At 41.7% G+C, this 21,642-nt stretch overlaps 1 protein-coding gene across 4 annotated transcripts; it reads left to right on the top strand.

The window, feature by feature from the left end:
- The first annotated feature begins 1,170 nt into the window (after positions 1-1,170).
- Positions 1,171-19,955, top strand: KLF5 (KLF transcription factor 5). Of its 4 annotated transcripts, none has more exons than XM_031606627.2 (4): positions 1,171-1,579; positions 2,902-3,772; positions 4,822-4,881; positions 5,478-9,399. In XM_031606627.2, the coding sequence occupies exons 1-4, from the start codon at positions 1,355-1,357 to the stop codon at positions 5,612-5,614; spliced, it is 1,293 nt and encodes a 430-aa protein (XP_031462487.2). In that variant the 5' UTR covers positions 1,171-1,354; the 3' UTR covers positions 5,615-9,399. The 4 variants fall into 4 exon arrangements, with proteins under 4 accessions (XP_031462487.2, XP_031462407.1, XP_089987000.1 ...); XM_031606547.2 differs by lacking the exon at positions 5,478-9,399 and adding an exon at positions 18,014-19,955 and having other exon boundaries at positions 1,172-1,579; XM_090130874.1 differs by lacking the exons at positions 1,171-1,579; positions 5,478-9,399 and adding exons at positions 1,785-2,348; positions 18,014-19,955.
- The last annotated feature ends 1,687 nt before the right edge of the window (positions 19,956-21,642 follow it).

Raw genomic sequence — 21,642 nt, 5'->3', positions numbered from 1 at the left:
CAGAAGCGATCTGACTGCCTATTACATACTGTCACTAATTGTTACTGACAGCAGAAATGCTAAAATAAAAATTGACTCTTCACAATTGCTTGCTCTTTAGTAATCTTCCACCGACTGCCGCTTCAGAAAAGGCTGTAGGAGCGGGACGCCGTGAGCACAACAGGAGGTGGTGGGGCTGCATTTGTTTACCTGCAGCTCAGCCCCAACTGCGGCCTTTTAGAAAAATTACCAACACTGAGAGGTGCTTCTGGAGATGTGTATACACATCTGCAAAGTGTTCGCCCGAGCAGGCCGTGTGTAAATAGACATACACAGCACAAAGGGAAACAAAAAAAAGAGTTTTGAAACGGTTTGTTTATCACCCTTTTAATCAGATGGAGGTAAAGCATATAATTAAAGTCTGCAAGTCTGATACATTTCGGTTACAGCAGCCGTATGATCTACACAAGCTGCTGCTGTACGCACGCACCAAACGCTGCCCAGCCCCGCATCGCGCCGCTGTTCTTGGAGAAACGCAGCTCCGGGCAGCACAGTTGGTAGCTCCGCTTCTTTAGAGCTGCCACAGAGCGAACTTCTCACTTCACAGCGGCAGCCTGGAGCCTCGCTAGGCTACAGCAGGGATACACGAGGGGCATCCGCGTGTGCACAGGTGTTAACGCTGCCCGAACTCGGGCTCCCTCAGCGCGAGGAGCTGTGCCCGCCCCTCACAGCGGAGCGCGGCGCGCTGCCTCAGCTCGGTCCCGGTTTCCCGCCCGCCGCGTCAGTAGAAGGAAAAAGGGGAGAGCAGCGGCCGTGCCCGTCTCCTTTCCGCCTCTTCTTCCTTCCGTACGCGCGGGGACGGGCAGCGGGTTCCGATTGCGAGTTGCCTCCGGGACAAAAAAAAAAAAAAAAAAAAAAAAAAAAAACGTGAGTGAAAGGCTTTAAAAACCGATTGGAACGTGGCAGCCGGGGGAGCCGCGCGGCTCCGAGCGCTCCGAAGCGCGCCGGGCCGGACGAGAGCCGCTGCCTCCCCGCAGCCCAGCGCCGCCGCCCCGGCACGCCGCGGGGAGGAGCCCGCCGCGCAGCTCGCCGTGCGCCCCGTGGGCCGGGCAGCCTCCGGGCCGCCCCTTCGCAGGACTGGGTGGGGTGCAGGGGGTGGGGTGGGTGAAATAGAGGCGGGCGCGTGTCCGCGATAGACACCCGCCGCCAGGTACAGGCGGAGGCACTGACGACGCCCGAGTGGATGCGCGGCCGGGCCGGGGCTCGTGGCTAGTGAGAGCCGAGCAGCCGCCGCCCAGTCCAGCGCAGCAGCCCGCGGGCAGAGCCCAGCGCCGGGGCGGGCAGCCCGCCCGTGCCGCACCGCAGCGCCCTGCCCATGGCCACTCGGGTGCTGACCATGAGCGCCCGCCTGGCTCCCATGCCCGAGGAGCCGGTGTTCGCACAGCTCAAGCCCGTGCTGGGGGCCAGGGAAGCGCCTGTCTTCCCCGGAGAGGACCTGAAGCAGCAGCAGCCGCCGCCGCAACCGCAGCAGCAGCACCAGCACCCGGGGGGCGGCGGAGGGGGCGGCGGCGCGGCCCTGCCGGGCGAGGAGATGGTGCAGGTAGGAGCGGGCGGGACGGGGTGGGGCCGCGCCGCGGGCCCGGGCCGAGCGGGGGGCTCCGGACAGCGGGGCGGGGGCAGCTGAGAGCTCCGGCTGCCGCCCGTGCACTTGCCCGGTGGCAGAATTAGAGCGGCCGCCTGTCCTCCTCGCCCACGCGGAGAGTCATGTTCGGGTAGCGGGGGGGGGGGGGTGGGGGCGGCGGGGACTTCCCGGGACTTTCTGCCCGTCCCGGAACGCTGCTCGGGATCGGCTCCGTTGCGGACAGCTGCCTGCCGGCCGCCCTCCGGCCCGCGCCGTGCCCCTCCGAGAGGAGCGGTCCCGGCTTCAAAGCGGTCCCGCTGTAAACGGGGGGAGGCGGAAAGCAGCCTGGCGTGTTAGGGCAGACCCAGATCAAAGCGAGGGAATGCGTCTCTGTTTGTTTGTGTTGTTTACTGGTGGGCTTTGAAGAAACGTCCTGAAAGCCACTTAAAGCAGGGGAGGCTGTTTATCAGCCGCTTTCTCTTCTCGGGTGCTCGCCGGGTCTGGAATGAGCCCTGACGGGGCGAGGGGGAATGCCGCGTTTGCCCACTAGTGTTGCTCGACACATGCCTGGCCGATGAGTGTGCGGGGTCAGGCGCTGCCGCCCACGGATTCCCCGGCACCACTGCACCGGGGCAGCGATCCCCGTAATTACAGAGTTCCCGGGACTCGGGCAGAGCTGGGACGTGTTTATCTGCTGTTCACCGCTGTGCAGATTTCTGAAGTGTTAGTGAGACGCTTTGCATAAAGGGTGAGCGAATACGGCCGACTTGCCTTTCTTTTATTCGGCCTTATTTATACCTTTACGCTTCGGTGTTATACTTCTAATCGAACGCCTTTCTTCTAAGCATGAAAAACCGTGGAAGCGCAGGAATCGGGCACGTATAAACATCGTTTGAAGTGTTAGCTCAAACGGCTGTCTGGGGATGTGGCTTCCCAGAGTTCGCATTTCAAAGCAGAGTGAGTGAAACCGATCGGCAGCGACCTTGTTCGACAGCAAATTCCGAGGGCGAGATCTGTAGATTAGGCCGGGGCCTGTCATTTCTCCGTGTGGGGCTGTCTTATAGACACGAGATGAAAGCTTGCCATGGGCTGAGGCACGCGATGGGTCTCGGCACCGCTCTATGTGAGCTGTGCCCGCCTTTGTTTTGCCTTCCCATTCTCAGTGGTGTTGGTATTTCCCTCTGTAGGTAGCTCATGGTTGGCAGGAGAGCGGCTGTTTTCTGTTTCCCAACTCTCGCTGTGCACGTGCCACCCTGTTTTGCAGCCAGTCATGTGGGCTATCATACGTTTTGTTTTTGCAGACAAGGTGTGAAATGGAGAAATACCTGGCACCTCAGCTTCCACCCGTCCCAGTCATCTCTGAGCATAAGAAGTACAGAAGAGATAGTGCCTCAGTCGTAGACCAGTTCTTCACTGACAGCGAAGGCTTGCCTTACAGCATCAACATGAACGTCTTCCTCCCTGACATCAGCCACCTAAGAACCGGCCTGTACAAATCCCAGCGGCCCTGCGTCCCCCACATCAAGACTGAGCCCGTCACCATCTTCAGTCACCAGAGCGAAACTGCTGCCCCCACTCCTGCCCCTACCCAGGCCCTCCCTGAGTTCACCAGCATTTTCAGCTCTCATCAGACGCCCGATGTGAACAACATTTTCATCAAGCAGGAGCTCCCGACCCCTGATGTCCACCTTTCTGTCACGCCCCAGCAGGGCCAGCTTTACCAACTCCTGAGCTCGCCGGACCTCGACATGCCCAGTGCTGCCCCTCAGGCAGCCGTCATGGACTCCCTTAGCAGTGTCTCCATGCCATCAGCCATGTCAGGCCTCAACACCCTCTCCCCGGCTGTCCCACAGACTGCAATGAAACAGTTCCAGGGCATTCCCCCATGCTCATATACAATGCCAAACCAATTTCTTCAGCAGCAGGCCACCTACTTCCCCCCTTCTCCCCCCAGCTCAGAGCCTGGCAGTCCGGATAGACAAGCAGAGATGCTACAGAATTTAACTCCTCCTCCATCATACGCTGCCACTATAGCTTCCAAGCTGGCAATTCACAACCCAAATTTACCTGCAACTCTGCCAATAACACCCCAGAACATACAGCCAGTCAGATACAACAGAAGAAGTAACCCAGATTTGGAGAAAAGACGCATCCACTACTGTGACTATCCCGGTAAGCAGCATGTTCCAGCGATCACGCCTCTGGGAATAAGAAAGTGTGAATAGTCATACACTAGGCATAAGTTATTTTCTTTACTATATTTAGAATCAAATCATTTCTTGTTGAAGTGGAATTTCTCTAGCGTCTTACTCTGTGTGGTGTGTACTTACATTCTTTAAATAGTGCCTGTCATTTTCTGCATGTCATTTTTACAGTCAAGCTCCTGACCTCACTTTACTATGTTAAAAAAGTTGTGCTCTGTCTTTATTGGGGGGGGGGAAAAATTAGCTAGATGTCCATCTCTAATTAGCGTCAGAGTGGGTGTCCAGCTCATGTCCAAACTTCCCTAATACCTGTGATAGGATCAAACTGAGCTTCTGCTCTGTAAGACTTCATCTCCTGGCAGTTGAGGCAGTGGCTGTACCTCCCTTGGTACAATAAATAAGGAATTCATCTGCTTGGATAAAGCCGTTAAAGTTACCTTTGAAAACTGCACATAAGAGGATAGGCTTAGAGGGAATATATGTTGCACTGGAAGAAAAACCTCACTCTTTAAGCTACTCCTTCCAGTAATATGTGATCCCAGATGCAGGATGCTCACACCACTTTGTGCACACCAAGAAAGTCACTGCCCTTGGTTCTGTCTCCCTTTACAATTATAACTCACAGCGGTATATCACCTGATCAATGTGATAAATGCATAAAATGGAGAAGTGAGAGAGAATTCTATGTGAACTGGCTTTAGGAATTTAAAAACAAATTTGTAAGTAGAAAGATTTATGGAGCCATGTAGATTTTAGCAGCTATTGTTTTATACTACATTAGAAGGTAGTAAGTCTCCCAGAAACATATATATATTTTTTTCTATGTAAAGCAATGTCTCCCTAGGAACTTTCTGTATTAAATTATACTTCTAAATGGTTATCGTGCCAGAAGGTAGTAAACTTAAATGCTTCCAGATAGTACCTCAGCACTGAATGAGGAAGTTTAAGCATAATGTGGAGTGTTCCTGTTCTCCCTACTGAAGCATTTCTTTCCCTTCTTATTTTGTCTTGTTTTAGGCTGCACAAAAGTGTATACGAAGTCTTCTCACTTAAAAGCACACCTGAGAACTCACACGGGTATGTACTCGCTCTCATTGTCTCTTGCTCATTAATGGCTTATATATCTCTGAAAAGGCAAAAGTGTTTGATCCGCCATCTTCTCCCCATTTCTGTAGAGTGGTATGGGATCAGACAGGCACTTAAGAAAAATTTCAGGTTTGGTCCGTGAGAAGAAAAGGTTTTGTTTTTTTTTCTAAATGCAGTGTTCAGCTTTTCACAATGCAAAACTCGGAATAATGTTAAGAATAAAACAGATGAAAATACTACTTTTTTCCCCCCAAAAAAAAACTTCTTATGAATAACGAATTCATCAGAGTAAACATCATGAATTTGAAGATTTATCTACATAAATAGTTTTTCTGTTTTGAGCCTTCTCACTGACCTGTTCAGAGTTGTTTAATCTTAAACTTTTTTTTTCCAAAATGCCTTGAAAATTCTGAAGTCATCTCCATTTGCATATCATTATGTGTTTTTGTTTCTTTGGTTTTTAAGACAAAGAGTTCTACAGTTGTTTTTTTTCCTGCTAGTGAAAGACACTAGAATGAAGGAAATGAAAGTGCAGAGTGATAGTGTGTAACATCTGTTTTTATATCTTGATCGAATTCTGCATGCAGATACTGACACAATTGCAGCTCGTGGGCCTACACCAAGGCAGGCTTGGGACAAAACTTTGCTTATTCATGCGCATGGGAGCCAAGCCTTCAAAACCCAGAACTTCGTAGGGATTGCTCCTAAGGATGGACTTGTGTAGACAAAGGAGGCAAGGGGAGGAATGCTGAGCTCCCCAACAGCACACTTAAAGCTATTAGGACAGTTCTGGGATCTTAATACAAAACTAGTTGTGCTACCGTAAGAAGACAATTTTTACTTTACAGTAAAAAGACAATTACTTATTTATTTGACAAAATAAAAAAAAAAAAAGGAAGGGGACTACTACCTGTGTTTTTAAAATGGAGTATGAGCTTGAACTCTTACCTGCAAACATCAATTTAAAGCAAAACAGAAGTTGCGCTTCAAGCAGTTTGCTTATTGAAGCAGGCTGCCAGCACTAAGGTTGTGCTGTTCAAGTAATGAGTTTTCACCTAAGTTTAAACCAAAAGTCAAAACAAAATTTAACGTGAGCTGTGATCCAGCAAAATGCTTTGCTGTCTCTGTGGAAACAAGGCTGTGTTTTCAGCTGTTCTGAATGGATTGTTAGATTATCGTAAGAAATTGAGTTTCTCCAGGCTAAATGTTACTATGGAAATTTTGTTTTGATAAATGAGTTATCTGTGTTGCACTCACAGTTTTGTTTTTTTTTAAAAAAGTTCTGAGCAACTCTACTGCTTTATTTTCATAATAGACTAAACAAGAACACTTTAGTGCTTTTGATACGTATAGTCACTCATTACTGACTAGATTAATAAGAATATTTTTGTGAGACTATAAACCTGAATAATGTCAGACAGTATAATACTATTGGTCTTTAATAAATAACCTTTAAGTTGTGTCCGTGCAATTTAGCCAGTGCTTGAGTCTCAGTTTTAAATGTCACTTGCTATTTTACAGTAACTAAGAAGAAGATAAAAGCAAAGTTCGACTCCAAAAAAATGAGTGTTACTTGGGCATCATTGTGTACCACTTTCCCTTTTTAAAATCAGTGTTTTTGTTGTGTTTTTTTTTTTTTTTTTTTTTACCTTCAGTGGTAATGACTTCAGGGTTTATGAAGTTAATGTTTGCACAGAAATATATACACTCCTAATACATACTGCATAGAGTCACTAATGTTTATTGTTACCTTCACTTTTTTACCTATAGATGTTTGACCTTAGAAATGTGGATTAATGTGTAGAGGTCAGAGAAGCTGATGTATTCATGGAAACAAGAATGTTGGAGATAAAAATCTGGTGAATTTAAGCAAGCCTAGAATACAAAGGGTCTTCTGGGGAGGTGAATGAAGGGATAAACTGTCTGAAGTGCTAACATGCAAGAATGCGAGTCCATATCCTGTTACCTGCATTATTTCAGAGTTTGGATTAGTTTAGCTTTCTTGAATATTCATTTAATACTTGAAGATTTCCAGTACAGATTGTAATCTCTCGCTTAAGATACGGCTGAAACGTGTCGATTTACGAGCAGGATCTCTGACGTACAGATACCACATAAATCAATCAACTGAAGGTTAGCATGAATGGAAACGATCTCAGGGAAATGGTGGAGTTACTCTGGGGGCCCTCGGGGCTCCCTCAGGAGTGCAGGGGGATCTCTCTACCTTGCCTCAAAAGAGGGAGACTTGGTGCTAAACTTCGGGGAGGTGTTTCTTTGTGTGTACAGTCCACTTTGCATGTACCTAGTCCCCTAGGACTATGCATTCATGCAGTGTTACTAAGTCTTGGTTTTAATTTATTATTATTTTTAAGACTCTTGTGAAGCTTTTACCTTCAAAGTCTGAAGTAATTGTCACGTAATCCATTTTAATAAAGTTGTGTGTGATATTCTTTCAAATCCCTTCAGGGATAGCAGACCTGTTTATCTGGCTAAACCCGTTCTTTAGTAATCATGGACCACTGAAGTTGTTTTCTCCTTATTCTTAGTTTCTTAACAATACCTTTCAAAATTGGCTGCAGTCTCTCTCTCTCATCCCAACCAGCCCCCGCCCTTCTTAGCAATCTGTCATCTTAAAATAAAAGAGCCTGCAGCAAAGTTTGTCTGCCATTAAAAGTCAAGACAGACCTTATGGTTTTCCTTTTGTATTGGAAAATCTCAGCCTTTTCAAAGTATTTATTTAGCAGTCTTTCTCTTCTGAATGGCTTTCACCAGGTCTAAAAGATGTTCTTTGAGAACAAACTTCAGGGAAATGTTATTTTTGATAGGTGGAATGTGGGCTGTAGTTTTTTTGTTTTGTTTTGTTTTTTTTGTTTGTTTGTTTTAAATCAAATACAAATGCACTTTCAGACTTTTACATTTAACTAACGCTAGGAAATGGGCAAGAGCAAAATGCCGTTCTCTTTTCTTACGTGTTTCTTGCATGTTTACCTTGCAGCAAGTCAGATAGCATAAGCTGGTACGTAATGGAATTATGCTGGACGCCATATTCACTCTCTCCAACATTCACACAGAGAAACAAGGTTAATATCTATGTTTCAGCTGCTGAAGCAAGCATCCACTTTCCTTCCTCTAGATACTACTTTAGTGTTTGTAAATTAGGAAGTAAGTTTTTGTTGTTGATAAACTGGTAACGCAAAATCTGGAATATACACAAACATTCGGCTGCTGTGGAGAAACATAGCATTGTGTATCCATCTCTGTGCAGTTGTAGAGCAGATGTCCAGTACATTTGAAAAGCTTAAACACTTCAGAGTGGGACCTTAATTTGCTGTTACTTATTCCCAAGACGCGTAGGACAATACTTATCATACTGAAATACCTGTTGGAGCATCTGTCAAAATAGATTAGACTTTTTTTTTTGACTTCTCGAAGCCGGGATTTTCTTTTAAAATGATTATACCCGTTAGTCATGGAACAAGTTTCATAACTTGTATTGTGCAACTGGTGTATATATTAGGGGGTGTTATGCATTTATTGCAGGCTGTCCAACATGAAAACTACTTTAAGACACTGACATAACAGTTCTGTGTCCAACTAGAAGAACATGCCAGATGTCAGAGCGAAGCAATTCATTGTGTAGATAATCTCATTAGATTTCTCCTGTAACACATGAGTAGATACATACATACATAATCCTTTAGAACCATGTTTTGTAGAACTTAAACCTGTTACATTTCTTTATATGTAAAAATTTGGGACTCGTGAAGTTGAGCATTTAATATGCAGACACCTGGAATACACTACCTGTAACACTACAACAGAGCTGCTGGCTCTAGGTTGTTTCTTCTATTATTTCTGTGAACAGTTGCACACTTGAGAATTTTGTATGGCTTTTTAGAAGAAAATCTATCATTGTTTTGAACTCATCAAGGCACTGAGGGCGTTTTCCAGCTGTGTACTGGTTTTCCGTACACAGAATCTTCGTACAGGCATGTTCTCTGATCACATGGTTGATTTGCCATTAATAGTTTCTAACATTAACTGCATAACTATTTCATCTCTATCTATAGATCTAGTTTGTATTTGGTGATGGGAAGTGGAAGCTGAGATAACTTAAGAGAAACGGCATTTCTCTAAATGAGATGCACTCAAAATACTTCCACCAGCCCTAGTTATTTCAAATGCCGCATCGGCATGGGACAGCTGCTAGCTTATGCGGTTCCTCAAGGTGTTAAACATTTTACTTCCATTTAGATCTCTGCCTCGGTGGATCCAGAACTAGTTTGTATACACCAGAATTAGAACCAGTTGTGTGCGGTAGACATTAACAGTCCGTAGGACTTTGTGTTCTGAATTTACTGTAGCTGTAGATCTATGCATGTTAACAGTGGTACCTTAAAGAATTGCCTAGAAGCTCAGGATACCCACTGTTTAGAAGGGAGTACAAGTGACAGTGGACCCTACCAAAAAAAAAGCACCTCACAAAAAACACATACTGATCCCAGTCCTGAGAATTAGGTGAAGGATTTTGCTTGTGTTATACAAGTGGGGAACTGAAGCTCAAGACTGCCTTGCTCATAGTAGCAGCTTTCTGTGTCTGTAGCAACACTTTATCCAGGAAAAAAACCTTTGGATCGTGAAAATAGCTATTAAGTACGTACAGATTCTGTTTCTTTAACCTGTTGAGTGAGTCAGTTGCTCTGATTATACTTTAAGGAGATGTCAGTAAATGCCATCATTGGTAGAGAGAATAAGGAAAAATGGAGGAGAGTTAAATAAAATTGTTGACAAAGTGCATTAAAGTGCAATATTGCTAGACACTGCTGGAGAATATGTTGGTATCTTTTATTTATGAATTCTGCTAAATCCATTAGTTGCCTGTGTGAGAAATGGAAGTACATTATTTTCCTGTGCAAACCACAGTTTAAGGGAAAATAATGCATTTTTCAAACACTTTGTGGATGATTGCAGACCTTTGGATTAATTGATTCAGCTCTTCATCTGTAGTCATAACCTAAACGAGACATGCTTGAATGCATTGTGCTTTTCTGGGCGAAGTCTTAGCAATATAATCCTAAATTTTAATTAAGTATTACTGGCCATTCACGTCAGTGTCTGGCACTCAATTTTTTGGATGCGGGAATTAAATTCCGAGGTGTCAGGTGAGGGATACTTTTGTTAGATTTGAGATACTTAAAAGAAAAGCCTAACATTTTCTTTTTGATTAAAAGCCTAGAAAGTCCCTTTAAGCATGAAAGCTTTAAAAAAAAAAAAAATGTTGTTTCTGTCAATTGCTCCCTGAGAGGATTAAACTTCAGTTCCAGGATATTTGATTCCTGATAAGGAAACTGTTGACCTAAGAGACCGGATTTAAATATAGTTCATTTTGAGACCGCCCTACATACACTAATATAGTCCAAGATTCACAGCAATTGCCAGTGATTAAAATTTTCCATTATTTGAATAGACATTCCTTATTGTAATTAATTTCTCAGCTTGACTTGGACAATTGACTCCTGGTTCCACTGAACATGTTCTGAGTAGCGTTGTTTGTTGTTTGTTAGATGACCTGTACCTCCCACTGGTGAAAGATTAGAAACATGTAAGTAATGTCCTAGTTTAGTCTGAGTATCTTGGTAGCAGCATTCTCGTCCTGTCAGGCTGCATTTATATTCGGTGATCTCTAACAACTCTGATTAAGGACATATTAAAACCTTTGATTTTTGGCAAGTGTACAGCACTTCGCTTTGAATTAAAATAGCTTTAATGTATTGCTTTCAATTTTTGTGTGTGTGTACAGTAGATGGAAATCTGGAAGTCTACAGCAGGTTTAATGAATTCCACGTTAAGAGCACCTCTTATCTGGCTACACAAGAGCCAGTGTTATTGGTGTGAGAGCTAAAGAGCTGTTCTTGCACCACAGGCGTAGATGAGGAAATGCGTTCTTCAGCAGAGCACAGAACTTGTAGACACAGCCATACGCCCCAGATGGCATGGATTTCTTATAAACCTACTTTAAAAAATTCCTTTCCTCTGTTTGCATATCTCCTTGTGAGAGACCACCTCTGTTAAGACAGAATGTTATGCCAGAAAGAAAATAAACCATTTCACAGGCCAGTCAAGATTCCCCAGTAATCCTTGAACTGCGTAAGACAACACTTAGAAAAATAAGAGTGCTTCAGACATTGCTGGGAGCTCGCAGAAGATAATGCCTTTGTGTGGCTGTAGTCAGAAACTGAATGATACGTAACATTTTTTTACTGTCCTCTTTGCTTTACCAAACTCTTGTCTTTTTTTCCTCTTCATGCTTTTGTTAGAAAGAGATGTAATACTTCTTGATTTGCCAGTGATGGGATGTACCAGGAGAAACAACTGAGTTACGGAATTCCTAAAAATCCTGTTCTGTTGCTAAGTAGTGGTCACCCAATAGGCATTACTAGGCACAGACTTGTATCACATTTTTAAATGCAGAGCATGTGTTACACATTCGTATCGCTGGGGGACTGCTTATTTCAAGGACTATATTTATTTCATCACTCAAAAAATAAGCTGGATTTCCTTCAGCTTCTACGTGTGCTCTCAGCCTTCTAATCCCTCTCTGACTTGGACAACACAGAGAATTTCAATGCACTAAAGAGCTTTTAAGCAGTTGAGGGATATATATTTTTTTAATTTTGAAATTCCTGCTTTTTGTTCTTTCTCTGAACAACAACAACAAAAACTGCTTTAAAAAAGACAAAAGACACTTTCTAACAGTGACAGCTTAGTCAATGATAGAATGGATATCTAAGTTTAGGTAAATTTTCAGAGCTAGAAATTTCTTTTGATTGAGGGCAGGGTACTCAACCAACTGCTTTCAATTCCAGTTAGCCAGGAAGAGGCAGGAGTTTAAAACAGTCGTGCTTTAACCTAGAGTAAAGCTATGTCAGGCACACTAAAAGAAAGGGAAAACTTAGCTTTTTAAGACTGTAGTATGTCAGGATTCTTAGACAACTGATTCTAAGATGTAAAAAACTTAAAAGCAAAAATGTCAGAAGCCTTTGCAGTACTCTGTTTGAAAGCAGGACATGATGTGGAAGTTTCTGCATCACAGTGTTTGTACCAGTGTTTTTACTCCCTCCTTGGTATTGTACCTAGTTGGATGTTTTTTAAGGCTGGGCACTTGCCTCCGGGGAAGCAATTCTAGGGGAACAAAGTGATGTGTGCTCCAGCTGGTTCTGAGTCTTACCCCAGAAGCTAGGCCAGCTATGCTTGGGCTAGGATTACCTGTTGTCTGGGCTTTCTGGGGCTGGCATTCTGCTATTGCCAGACATGTCCATCTTCTAGCTCCTAAAGAGGTAGATGCCAGACAGTGATATGGCACAAAGAGAGCAAAAACGTGTTGTCTTTGTCAGTGACTCATGAACGCCATGCATGCCTCTCCACAGAACTTCAAAGGGGTCCTTTCCCCACCCCCTGCTCCAGCATCAGGTGAAAACACTTCCCAACAGAACGAGAACAAAGCGTTTCATCTTCTGGCCAACTCTAGTGCTTACTCACTTGACTTTGTCTACTCTTCCCTCCTGTGTCCCGCAGTAGCTTTGAAATGGGGGACATTGGGTGGAATTGTCCCTTTTTAATTCACTTGAGTCATTATGCGTGATCTGTCAGACGTGGCAGCTTCTGGCATTCCCATATATTTCCATTTGATGAAGGCTTCTTAATGCATAGTTGCATGTGCTTAGATCAGTCTCCTATACTCTTCAAGTAGTTCACTAGGTTTGAAAACCTGATCCTTACTCCATACAACTTTATATTTTAAGAAGGCCATACTAGTAGTGAAGTACAGAAATAAAGTTATACAGCTGCTTCTTTGGTGGAGTAAGGAAGTTTACTTTCTTGTTAATGGAAAAATTCATTGCCAGCAGAGGTTTCGAGTGATTCTTTTTCCCAAACAACATTTTATAAGGAAGTGTCTTCTGAGGATGCAGGGAGACCTGATTACAGCCTTTCAGTATCTAACGGGGTGTTGTAACAAAGCAAGAGACAAACTCTTTAGCAGGGTCTTTTGTGATAGCACAAGGGGAAATTGTTTCAAATTAAAGAAGGCTGATAGGTTGATACAGACTGTATATAAGAAAGAAGCAATTTACAACAAGGTGAAATGGAACACTGGAATGGGTTGTTCAGAGAGGTGGCGAATGTCCTGTCCCTGGAGACATTCAAGGTCAGGCTGGATGAGGCTCTGAGCAACCTAACTAGTGTAGAAGTCCTTGCTTGTTGAAGGGAAGTTGGACTAGATGGCCTTTAAATGTCCTTTTCAACTCAGATTATTCTGTGATTCTTGAACAAGGATTGTAGGATAAAGGATGTCCTCTGAGTGACTGTCACCCACCTCATGGATGGCACCATACCTTTCCCATGTGAGTATGGCAATGACAGTCACTGCCAGCAGATAGAATTAATACTAGAAAAACACTTGGTCTGTTTTTAAACTACTACAGCCTGTAGGTAAATTAAAAGAAGAGTCAGCATTGACTTGGTGGTCCAGATAATTTTCATGAGATATTGACAAGGATCCCAAACCTTAGGATCTACATTGGTGTCGTTTAGCTATTGAAGTGGCTAATAAGGTTACTATGTTATACGCAGGTATGCATACATCTTTTTGACGTTTTTGAAATCTTAAAGCATTATAATTTATTTTAATTTTTAGGGGACAGACAAACACACTGAAGAAAAATAGTCTCCTTTCAGGTTAAACTCTCTTATCTCTTGTTAGGTACATTCCGTAAAAGAGCTTCCAAACTAAACATTGGTGATTAAAATTTCAGTGCTCAAGTACAAGCCTGTTTCTCATGCTCTACAAATTTATTTTTAAAACTGAAGAATGGATACGTATTAGCAGTTCAAGAACTTAAAATATATTTTGTGATGCATAAGCCTAGCAAAATATTTAAAATGAGTGATACTGGAAGGAGGTTATGCAAAAGTCCAATTAAACTTATGAAATCCCTATCCTGTTGAAGTATAATTTAAAGGAAAGCAGTTCTGTTTCCCAGAAGTGCTGTGTATAATATTTCTGGCTTGGGAAGAAAGGGTTGGAGTGTGCTATTTGGCTAGAAATCGGTACCAGCTTCCTCCATGGTGTTTTAGCTGAACAGTGTTGACATTCTAACAAATCCTGTGGAAGCTCCCCTGAAGTGGAGGAGTTAGCTGTTTTCTTGCTTTTACAGTGAAATATCTGTTTGATACAGTGATCGTGTTCCAGTAACTGAGCTATACTGCATTTGTATTTGATGACCAATGGCGTTCTTGGTCTAACACCCTATAGAAATTCTAAATTGCTGGAGGAAAACCAAGCATTTCTAAAACTTTACAGCTACTGTATTTCACACAATCATTAAAGTAAACAAATCTACATTACTATGTAGCCAATGAAAATAGTGTATAAAGGGTTCAGTGTCCCTTGTTGTGTATACCTGTGGTGTTGTTTTTTGTTTTTTGTTTTTTTAAATAAATTCTCAAACTCAGATTTCTCAGAGCTTTAAAGTCAGCACAGAAGAACATAGGATCACAAAATATGTAACATGAGGCTTTTTTTTTTTCCTTGCCACAGGAACTTAAACCAAATTCTTATTTCTGCTCAATGACAAAAAAGCATGTGTATAGATTGACAGAGCGAATACTAGCAGCTAGTTGTTCTGCTATCTTTAAAGGAGTGAAAATAACCTCCACCTTCTTTTTCTTGCCCCCCTTCCTTCTTGCCCAAAAGGAAAACATTTGAAATTGATTCAGTTCTTAAATAGAACTTTCCAGCGGAAACTAGTATTACAAACATAGATATTCAGTATTTTACCCCTAGGATTTATTCAGAATAATCTGGGCCTCTATATTGGCGCTAAAAATAAATTTTCCAGTTCTCACTGTTAGCCAAAGCAGGGGTTAAAAGCAACGTTCTGGCTTTAATTTCCAAGTACATAAAAGTAACACTGTTAAAACAATCTGTGTAAGGCACCCCCTTGTTCCCCTGGGTGCGTCCTCAAGCTCTGTTCAGTTCAACTCAGGTCTGCAGCACTTGTCCAGGAAGGAGAAACAAGCACAGCTTCTCTGCTTGTGCTGGTGCTGCACTGCATGACAGTGAGGTGCCCATGGCTCTTTCTTGACAGCAGCAGCATTGATAGGTGAGGTGACCACTGCAATGGGGTAAGCTACACAGTTTTCTAGATAGGAATTCATCATTCCTTTGAACCTGTTGGGTCCAAGAAGCCACATGGTTTACTGCTGTCCTAATTTCTGGTGCTTTATATGGCAGGGGTCTTCACACAAGGTGTTGTCACAGATGAAAAACAAGATAGAATGGGAGGACAGCACATTTTTTTGTTTGGTCTTAGGGCCAGGTGCTACTTACTAGGACAATTTTGGGATTGCTTTTTCAATAATACAATGTAGTGTTGCACTCAGTGAATTTCGACATACCTTGTATCACCTCTACACCAAGTCTGTGAAGTATGCTTTTAGTCTCTTGGTTCCCATTTAGTGTTTCATTCTAGATAGTCCAGGTCTTCTCTTTGATAAGTGCTATTTCCCCACCTTCTTTGCCGTTTGTCATATACCCAGTGTTAATCTGTAAATTGGTAAACAAGACAGGAGTAAACAGAGAGCTGACCAAATCTCTGTGCTCTCTACAGGCAGTTAGGGTGGAAGGATTATGGGATGGGATTTATGACAGTTTTAAGTGAAAGTTTTTAAAGATTGGTCATGAACTTGTAATAGTGTCATCTTACTGAGACTATTCTGGATTTAGGTTAACTTAATTCTAAACCAGGTAGAAACATTTGATCAGATGAGCTTAAAGCCAACGTGGAGGAAAAGAGGAAAAAAGAGAAAAGGGAATTGTTTTTGAGTTAAGGTGCTTTACATGTAAGAGTAACACTTTTGTGCAACAAAACACAAAACATTCACTGAAGGTCTCTCTAATGTTACGCTTATGGAACAGCAGTGCAGTCTTTTACAGACCTCCACGTGAATTAAAGCAAGACTCATTTTAAATACATGAAGGATGACGTACATTCTGCAAAGGATCCTGCACTGAATAGAGACCTTTGCTGTCATTCTGCTATGAAGACTAAATGTGTTATCTCAGCTGACTTCTCTGATGTTAGAAAAGCTTTATGTACTAAATTTGAATGAGATCTGTATTTTAATCTACAGTATATGTTGCGTGGAACAAAAAAAAAATCCTGTTTTGTAGGTCATTCCAGTCTTTAGTCAGGAAGAGTAAATTCAACTGTGATGGAAATTTTCAAGAAACTGATCTGTTTTACCATGTATCAATTAATTTTGAACTACGAGAGGTGATTCCTGGCCCCAAATTTGTTGTTTTCTTAAGGTTTGTTATTATCCACTGCAATTTCAGTAAATCCTTTGCAGTTTATGCAAAGAGGTAGTGGTTTGTTTGGCTGGTTAGTTTATCTTGTAGAAGTCTCATTCTAGTTGTGAACATGCTGCTGATATGAAGTCACTTTGCCATGGCGAGCTGACTCCACTTTTAGCAGTAGATGGAGAGTTACTGCTTAGTTGAGAAGAAGCAGTAGAAACTCACAGACAAAACATGTTTCATAATTTCATTTAAATTACAATTTAGAGTCTCTGAAGAGACGTTTTGATGTTTCTCAAATGGTGTTCTTTGCAGAGCAAGCAGATGGCAGGATACTGTCTTCTGACTCTTTTCCATTTGCTAATGACAGTAAACCAGGGAAGATTATGAGTTGCTCCATAGAGCTGTAGGATTGAAGCTGTTAGAGTAAAGGTCTGGGACCAGATGGAGAAGGAGAAAGTCTTTAAGCCACGGTGCAAAAAGTTTTTTTGAAAGCTCAAGTCTTCATCTGATTCTGCTCCACTTTGTTGCTGAGTGCTCAGATAAACTTGGTTTTCTTTCTCTCTTTGCCAGAATCAAATTGATATAAAAGATATAGATAGCAATTGACTGTGCCAAAGGTGTTTTTGTCAAACAGCGTCAACCAATATCCTATAAATAGGTAATCTTAGCTTCTTTATTTATATGAAGCTTGCTTGTGTGGTGACATCATGTCCATACCAGCTCCTGAGCAGGTGTATGTCCAATATGTAAAGTTCTCTTCACACAGAAGTCATCTTGACTTCGTGGCTTCGTGCTTCTCCCATTTCAAAAAACAAATCCATAAATTACAGACGTGCTTCAAAGACCTCATTTATAGTTGTAAAATGAATGAATGCATGTATTTCGGGTGCTTGAGCTAGCATATTCAGGACTGGCAGGGTACTTCAAAGTAGCATTCAGAGTTTCAGTAATATAGCAAGTTTTCAAGGATGCCATATTCCCTCTGCATTGGTACAGCCTGATGGAAACAACAAGCACTTGCCACCTCTGCAATGTGATTACCTGATGGTAGACATTTAATTCTGAAAACAGGGACTTTGGTCTTTTAGATGCCTTCTTCTATATATAGCTACCTGAAAGCAGAGTACCACAAGATTTTATTGCCTCTGACATTTTAAAAAATATTATCCCAGTTGTATTTGTAATACACTGCACCTTTGTTCATGCTTCAGAAGACCTTGAACCGATCTATACGCTACAAAGAATCTTTATAGGAATCTTTCTTCCCACTTCAGGCTTCTCTTTAAAAAGCTCAGTCTAACTTAATTTATCCTTTTTTAAAAGGTGCGAGCATAAGTTACAGACTGGGCCAGGTTGTCATGTGAGACTGCTTTCCTCTCTCTGCTCCCTTTCATACTGAGACAAATGTGAGGGAGCATATTTCAGTCTCATGAAGGTTTTTTTTAAACCTCTGATCATTTCTCTATCGTAACTGTCCCTGATTTGTATAAGTAACCAGCTTATGTGTGAAAGTTTCTTCTTCCTTCCTGATGCCATTTTACCCAAGTATTAATTTACAGAATTTCTGAGCAGGAAGCTCAGAATAAACAAAGGGGCTGTTCATTTGGGGCCTGCAGAACGTGCCTGTGAGTTAGGAAATATCAGATTTTTTTCTGTTGTCATTTCCTTTAAATTGAACAGCAGTGTTACTCGTGTCAACCTCATGCAGCTCTCTGCAGAAGATGCACAGCTGATGTTTCTCTTCCTTCTGTCTGATTTCAGGTGAAAAACCATACAAGTGCACGTGGGAGGGCTGCGATTGGCGATTTGCGCGCTCAGACGAATTAACGCGCCATTACAGGAAGCACACCGGGGCTAAACCCTTCCAGTGCGCTGTGTGCAACCGCAGCTTCTCTCGCTCCGATCACCTGGCTCTGCACATGAAGAGGCATCAGAACTGAAAGCTAGACTTGTTGCCGAGGTTGTTTTGTATCTATGCAATTTCCTAATGACTCTCAACCTACAACTGAAATTAGTTTAATTTTTGAGGATGGATCATCCATTTAAAAGAAATCTCAAAACTGGAAAATGTATATTTTGTATATTTATGCAGAAAAAGGGAAGACACTATATCACAGTACCAGAGTGTTCAAGTCGTTTGTTTGCTCAAATGGGTGTATATGGCTTTAGTCAGCAGGTTTCATCTCTTTACAAGTATTATGTCTTGACACATGGCAGCGTTACACACACAGTTTTTTTCTCTCTAGGTGTTTTGACCAAAGCACTGTCATTATTGTGACAATGTTTAGTAAACAAATTAATGAGAGACTGCAGATGAATGGGCACAGTGGAAAAGCCATGCATTGTAATCTGTCAGGGTTTTACTGGATTTCTTTAGTACTTGTGCTTTTTTTTTTAAATGTTAAGTCGTTCTGTGGAGATAAAATACATAGAAAAATTCATAAACAGCCATAGAACAAAGCATTTTGTTCTGTATGTTGCATGTTTGCTATGACAAAGATTTTGTAAATATGCAAATCAGCTTTTAGGGTTAAAGCAAAAATTTTCTAAGAATTATCTGGAAAAAAAAAAGTTGTTTTACATTTGTTAACGGCACATTTACACAAAAAGTTACTTAAATACCTCTCAAAACAGTACCAACTTAGCTTCATTTCTCTTAAGAGAAATGAGCAAGACATTCAGATGTTTTGTACCTGTTAACTCAGATGGTGTGCACTGAATATTCAAAGCAGGATTTTGTTTTCAAATTGCTTAAAAGGGTAAAACATTTAAAGTGAACTGGAAAGTAAATGTTGGAAGCTTAAACGGGGGGATAGTTACAGTATACAGAATGTTAAACCTCTTACTATAAGCTAAACTTAGTATCACTTTAAAAAGAAGGATTTAGGATGCAATTTTCATATACGGACATGTTAAGCTGGTTCAGCACCAGTATGATCTGTTTTCATGTGGATATTGCATGTAATTTACTAGAAGGTAAAGGATACAGTAATGTTATTTAAAATTACAGTGCAGTTTAGTTAATCCACTGTTCAAATGGATACACACGGGGAAAATTAACTGCTGACAAAGGTAGCTGAAACTCCACTGAAGTCAGTGAAGTGGTGCCCTTTTATGCTAACAATGACTTTGATCCACAGTGTTCAGCCTTGAAACATTAAGTGAAGGGCCAAAGATGAGGTTAGACCATGCAGGATTTGGCCAGGCAACAGGAGAAAACGAAACAAACCAAGTAAAAATGTCTGGAGTTCACAAGCCGTAATATTAAGCTGTCAACCAAAGGGTAGAATAAACAATCAAAATACCAAAAAAGGGTCTCGCAGGAAAACCTAACGTTGTTAAAACTGTTGTTTGTCTTTATTTATTTGTGGTATACAATAGACTTTTTTTTAAGACAATTTTACATATACTTGATAAATTATAGTTTTGTTTGTTATAGTTAGAAATGTTGCTCTTAATGTAAATAGTTGACAAATGATGTAAATAATTTTGTAAGGCTTCAAATGTTTATACGTGGAAACACATGCATAAATTGGTTGCTGTTTTGCTTCTTTTGCCTCCCCCCTACCTTATTTTTGTATTGTGGTATTTCCTATGCAAATGTTGGAGCAAACAGCTGTATAGTTGTAGAATGTTTTGAGAGAGAATGAAATGGTTTATATATAAAAGACTTTTTTTTTGCAAAATAAAACAAAGTGCCTAATGTGCGTGTGTGTGCTCTCTGTAGCTCTTGACAATTAAAGTTTTATGTTTTTGCACGATGAGCTGGAAATCACAGCTATATTAAGCTAAGAATGTCTGTTCTTCATAGTAGGGATTGTCTCTTTGGAAAGTTCCTTGCCTTTCTGTGTCCAGCCCTCTTTAAAATAATAAATGTGAAAAGATTATTAGTTTAGGGTGCTTCTCTGCCACTAGAACTTTAACAGAAGTGTGCAGTAGCCTGAACATAATTCTGATAGTCCATCCACAGCCATGTAGCTGGAAAGGAAGAATGCTCATGGCGTGAGTACAAGAAGTATAGGAGTTCTCTCCTACTTTCAAAATGGGTATAAGCTGTTTACACCCATTTAGTGTTGCCCAAAATTACTTTCTCCTTCCAGATTTCTTTTCATGTCATAGAAAAACAGGAGGGCCCCAAAGAAGTCTTACACAATGCCCTCTCCTCCCCCCACCCCCCAAAACCACATCTTATTTTCAGTATTTTTTACTGGAAGATAGAAGTATCATTTGATTTAGAAATTCAAGTTGACGTGTGTACAGATCTCAGGTTACAATTGTCATCCAATCCCTTCTGTCAAGCTTAAAGAAAATGGGTACACTGAACTTTTCAGAAGAAATTAGTTTTACAACCAATGAGAAATTCAATTCAAATTTTATTTACTATTTCAAATTGATATATTAACTATCAACTTACTCAAAATTTCAGTTTTCAAATTCCTGCAAACTCTGGCTCCTAAATCCTTTCTTGAATGTCCCAGTTCTCTCCTTACAATTTAACTTGGATTTTTCTTAAATAGTTTTTTTCTCTCTTAATTTGCCTTTCCCATTTCACATAAAAGTGGTTCCATACACCAACTAATTCCTCCTTTTTGAAAATACCTAGGATAGTCATCAGTAAAGTCAATGAAATCCCAGCTAATTACCAAGATAATCTGCCTGTGTCTAACCTAACTCTGAACAACCACAAATGCTAAAGCAATGTTTTGGAGAATATGGAATGTAATTCCCAGCAGCATTACCGCTGTATTACCCTTTTTTGATCCAGCAATTAGAAGAAGTGCTGCATTTCTTTAGAGTTTTTCTGCTAGGAGGGGAAGTTGGCGCTCCGTTCAGTAATCACTCATGTGCTGTCATGGTAAATGAGAGTTACCAGAGCTTATTTTCCTGAGCACAGGGTGAAGTAAATAACAGCAGTGTTCCAGGCCGTTCAGTGCGCCAAGCCTGGCCGCTTCACTCAGCCCAAATAGCTCACGTCGTGCTTGGGATTGGATGGGCAGCAGGTTTAGGAGCTGTTTTGGTCTTCTGTGAATGAAGACAGTTCTAGTTTCTATGTTTCCTGTGCCTATTCTCAGTGAGGGCCCACTGATTGCACGGTTTCGGCCTCTGAAATTGCTTCATACTACTTTTAAATGTTTCTCTTGCTCAGCTACCTGGTTGCATAAACCAGCTTAATGGCTCTGTGTTAATCCTGAATGAAAGGCCATAATTATGTCCATCTACTTCAGAAGCATTTAGCCTAACACAAACAGAAACGCGCACAGCAGATTCATGCGCTAGAATACATTAAAAAACTGAAGGTAGAGAAGCTAGCTTTACTGGCGAGTGCTACGTCCCCTGTATTAACAGTTGAACAGCACAGCCGATCTCAGCACCAGCCAGAAAAGGCTGCA

This window comes from Phasianus colchicus, chromosome 1 (genome assembly GCF_987193195.1).
Source record: "Phasianus colchicus chromosome 1, bPhaCol1.hap1.1, whole genome shotgun sequence".
NCBI classification, from domain to species: Eukaryota; Metazoa; Chordata; class Aves; order Galliformes; family Phasianidae; genus Phasianus; species Phasianus colchicus.
Note: the sequence above shows the minus strand (reverse complement) of the source record. Positions and strands in the feature narration are given on the sequence as shown.

What these genes read in the sequence shown, in the direction of transcription:
- KLF5 (XM_031606547.2), top strand. Translation starts at nt 1,355, where the DNA reads ATGGCCACTCGGGTGCTGACCATGAGCGCCCGCCTGGCTCCCATGCCC. An exon ending in CCACTACTGTGACTATCCCG is followed by an intron (nt 3,773 to 4,821) that starts GTAAGCAGCATG and finishes GTCTTGTTTTAG; the next exon opens with GCTGCACAAAAGTGTATACG. An exon ending in ACACCTGAGAACTCACACGG is followed by an intron (nt 4,882 to 18,013) that starts GTATGTACTCGC and finishes GTCTGATTTCAG; the next exon opens with GTGAAAAACCATACAAGTGC.